The 3,589-nt window shown below is 34.0% G+C and overlaps 1 protein-coding gene across 1 annotated transcript in view; it reads right to left on the bottom strand.

The window, feature by feature from the left end:
* The window catches only part of LOC108739770 (receptor-type tyrosine-protein phosphatase alpha-like), an 11,796-nt gene extending 11,048 nt beyond the window's left edge, over positions 1-748 (bottom strand). The window contains exon 1 of the mRNA XM_018473821.2: positions 328-748. Coding sequence (XP_018329323.1) covers positions 328-529 — 202 coding nt within the window. The 5' untranslated portion in view covers positions 530-748. The remainder of the gene's footprint in view (positions 1-327) is intronic.
* Positions 749-3,589: the final 2,841 nt, after the last annotated feature.

Here is a 3,589-nt window from a genome sequence, read left to right as displayed (position 1 = left end):
AGGTTTTACGTTTACTGTAGACAACAAACCATGAAGTTATTTGGAATATCCACAAAGTATAAAACCATTTATAGTTTTTGCAATAATATCTCTTCAAAAAATCTTATAAAAGTAAAATATTAATTTTTTTTTATGTTGCAACCTAGAAAATGGGTCATATCTAGCAAATGCTCGCTATACTTTGTACTTTGCATGCCAAAAAAAATCAGATATTGAGGACAAGTTGAAATGTTATTGTGAATATTACTAGACATGTTGAAACTACTCAAAAATCGCAGCAAGAAATTATTTCAAGACGTAATTCAACTAACTATATAACCCACTCACCTGTCGACAAAAGTCCGCTGTTCAGCATCGACAGCTTAATGGTGTTGGGTATTGACACTAAAGATGTCGCAGCTGTTAAAGTTCTTTTCTTTTTCGGCTTATCAGAATCCGAAAATCTGGGCGTAGACCGCGACCTGTGTTTCCGATGATTTGTCGTTGACGAGTGAGTCTTTCTCGGTGGCTCGGATTGAGTCGACATCATTTTCAACAGGGACTTAATTTTCGATCACTTGTTTTAACAAGTTTGCAAATAAATAAAAACACTGAAAGTAAAACAACGAAAAAACACTAACGAGAACGCTTTTTAACACGATTTGACGACAATCTTTTTATAGAGTATTGAGTCGCGAACACATCTTAACACTAATGTTACTAGAATAGGCGACAGCATCTTCGGTGTCCTGAAACAAAAATAAAGAGTTAAAACAAGTCACTTAAAAAAGGGATAATTTAAATATATTTAATATTATTATAGTGATGATAGCTTTAAATAAAATGGAAGCGGTACTGACAGATCAGTACTGTATGAGTAGTGGTATACAAGGGAAGAAAAAGTAGGGGAAGAGCGAATATAAAGATAGGAGATGAAAAATTAGAAGAAGTGGCTGATTTTAGATACTCAGGAAGTCAGATAAGTGAGGATGGAAGGAGTAGTAGGGATATAAAGCAGAGGATAGCGCAGGGTCGTGTCGCCTTTAATAAAAAGAAGTCACTTCTATGCTCGCGAACGGTTAATTTAGAAATTCGAAAAAGGTTGTTAAAGGTGTATGTTTGGAGCACGGCGTTGTACGGGTGCGAAACATGGACAGTGGGAGCGGCGGAAAAGAAAAGGTTAGAAGCGTTCGAAATGTGGTGTTATAGGCGGATGATGAGGATATCGTGGGTAGAAAAGGTTAGAAATGAAGAGGTATTGGAAAGAATAGGAGAACAGAGGACTCTATGGAAGTCAATAAAAAATAGGCGAGATAGGTTGGTAGGACACCTTCTCAGGCATGAAGGTCTAGTCAGAGACATATTAGAGGCAGAAACAGGAGTTAGGAGGGGTAGAGGTAGACCTAGATTAGATTACTCTTCGCAAATAGTTAAGGATGTGGGCTGTTCTAGTTTTAGGGAAATGCGAAGTTTAGCTCAGGATAGGAAAGAGTGGAGGTACGTGTCCAACCAGTCTTAGGACTGATGACCTTATGATGATAATGATAGTGATGATGAGCTAAATGAGCGTTTTTCTTGGTCCAGGGCCACTAGAAAACCCGGGGCGACATTTATGTAATACAATAAAACGTTTAAGCCAAACAAGGACATTGGCATAACTATATTACTGTTTTCATTGTGAAACGGAATACCAGCAATGAAACTGCAATGATGGAAAATATTTGCTACAATAATAATTAATAATGGTAGAATAATGATCCAAATATCTATAGAATTTAATAAAGGGTAGTTTCAACACTTCGTCTTTCCACCCTTAAATATAACAGTATAAAAACTAAAAGATAGGCAAAATTTTATATTGTTTTAACTGAAAGATTCTGCTAAGGAAAACTAGCTTTTAATTGGAGAAACTGGGTCATGTCAATTTTGTAGAGTTTGAAATTTCCTAGAAATAAGTCCGGGAAAGAAGGTCTATACTTTGAAATAGAAAGTTTTTATCGCATTAGTAATTGTTTCGCAAATTTTTTCGCTTTTTCAGAAGTCGACAGAGCACATTCACACAAGCAATTGTTAAGGCAATTAAAACTGTGGAAATTACAGTCGGAGTTATTATTTATTTTACTTTAAAATCTAAAAAAGTTAGTGTTTTATGTAGACTTATGGAAGTTATAAAAAATTATCCAAATATTCGTTTTTCGTCATTTTTAAAAGGAAATGGTAAAAGGAAACTAAAAAGCGGACGCAGTTCTACGTCTTCGAATCCTCGTCCTTTTCGCATAAGAAATTATAGTATTCCTTAAAATTTTGCTTTTCCTCGTGAAACACAATATGTAGTTTACTTAAATAGGCATATGCACTGCATTTAGCGTCTGTTGTTAAGTATCTCACGTGTTCTGTAATCTATTTTGAAGCAATTTTTAAACTGAGTTGGAATTTATTTCCGTTCCCGTTCCACTTTCATAAAATCAACAAGACAAGCAATTTTCCTGTAGGCAATATTTTTGGTTCACATTTTACCCATTTTTACTACATGTCAATTTCATAAAATAGTAATAACGATTTTAATATCTACAACTTATTAAACAATGCACTACATAATTCATATTAATAAAACCTATTTATTGTTGGTACACATCCAGTTTGCATAATAATAAATAATTGATGCCTTTTTGTATCTAATCGAAATATCCAAAGATAGAGGTTTTACGTTTACTGTAGACAACAAACCATGAAGTTATTTGGAATATCCACAAAGTATAAAACCATTTATAGTTTTTGCAATAATATCTTTTCAAAAAATCTTATAAAAGTAAAATATTAATTTTTTTTTATGTTGCAACCTAAAAAATGGGTCATATCTAGCAAATGCTCGCTATACTTTGTACTTTGCATGCCAAAAAAAATCAGATATTGAGGACAAGTTGAAATGTTATTGTGAATATTACTAGACATGTTGAAACTACTCAAAAATCGCAGCAAGAAATTATTTCAAGACGTAATTCAACTAACTATATAACCCAAAAAAGAATGACTTCATAGAAAATGATCCACTTACCGCCCCTAGGTAAGTGGATCATCCATAAATTACGTCACACGAAATTCATGATTTTTTGACCCCTCACCCGTCCTTGTCACTGCTTGTCACATTTGTGAGAGTCCCCCCTTCCTAGTGTGACGTCAGATATTTTGCAATTTTTACATCTAGAAATTATTGAATAGTGTTTTAATACGTAGATTTTGAAATGTGACGTCACGAAATTTAGGACCCCTCCCATCCCCTTGTCACACAATGTCACACTTCGTCAACCCCCTACCTCCCCCTTACCGTGTAACGTAATTTATAGATAGCCCCCTACCATCAATTGTAAATGTCAACATTTTACAGCTTCTAAAGAATTTGAAGTTCACTGTATAACTTCCGGATCGCCAATTAAAATTTGTTGAAATTTACAATTAGTACATCTCTTTCCATATGTTCGTCATTAATTTCAAGCAAGTAACAGGTTTTTTGTTTGCAATCGCATGTATGTATATGGGTTTTGTAATCTTTTTGTTTTACAGTTTTATAAACAGAGTACTAAACATTCTGCCTAAATTTAGATTTACCGTA

Source organism: Agrilus planipennis, unplaced genomic scaffold (assembly GCF_000699045.2).
Source record: "Agrilus planipennis isolate EAB-ADULT unplaced genomic scaffold, Apla_2.0 scaffold54, whole genome shotgun sequence".
NCBI classification, from domain to species: Eukaryota; Metazoa; Arthropoda; class Insecta; order Coleoptera; family Buprestidae; genus Agrilus; species Agrilus planipennis.
Note: the sequence above shows the minus strand (reverse complement) of the source record. Positions and strands in the feature narration are given on the sequence as shown.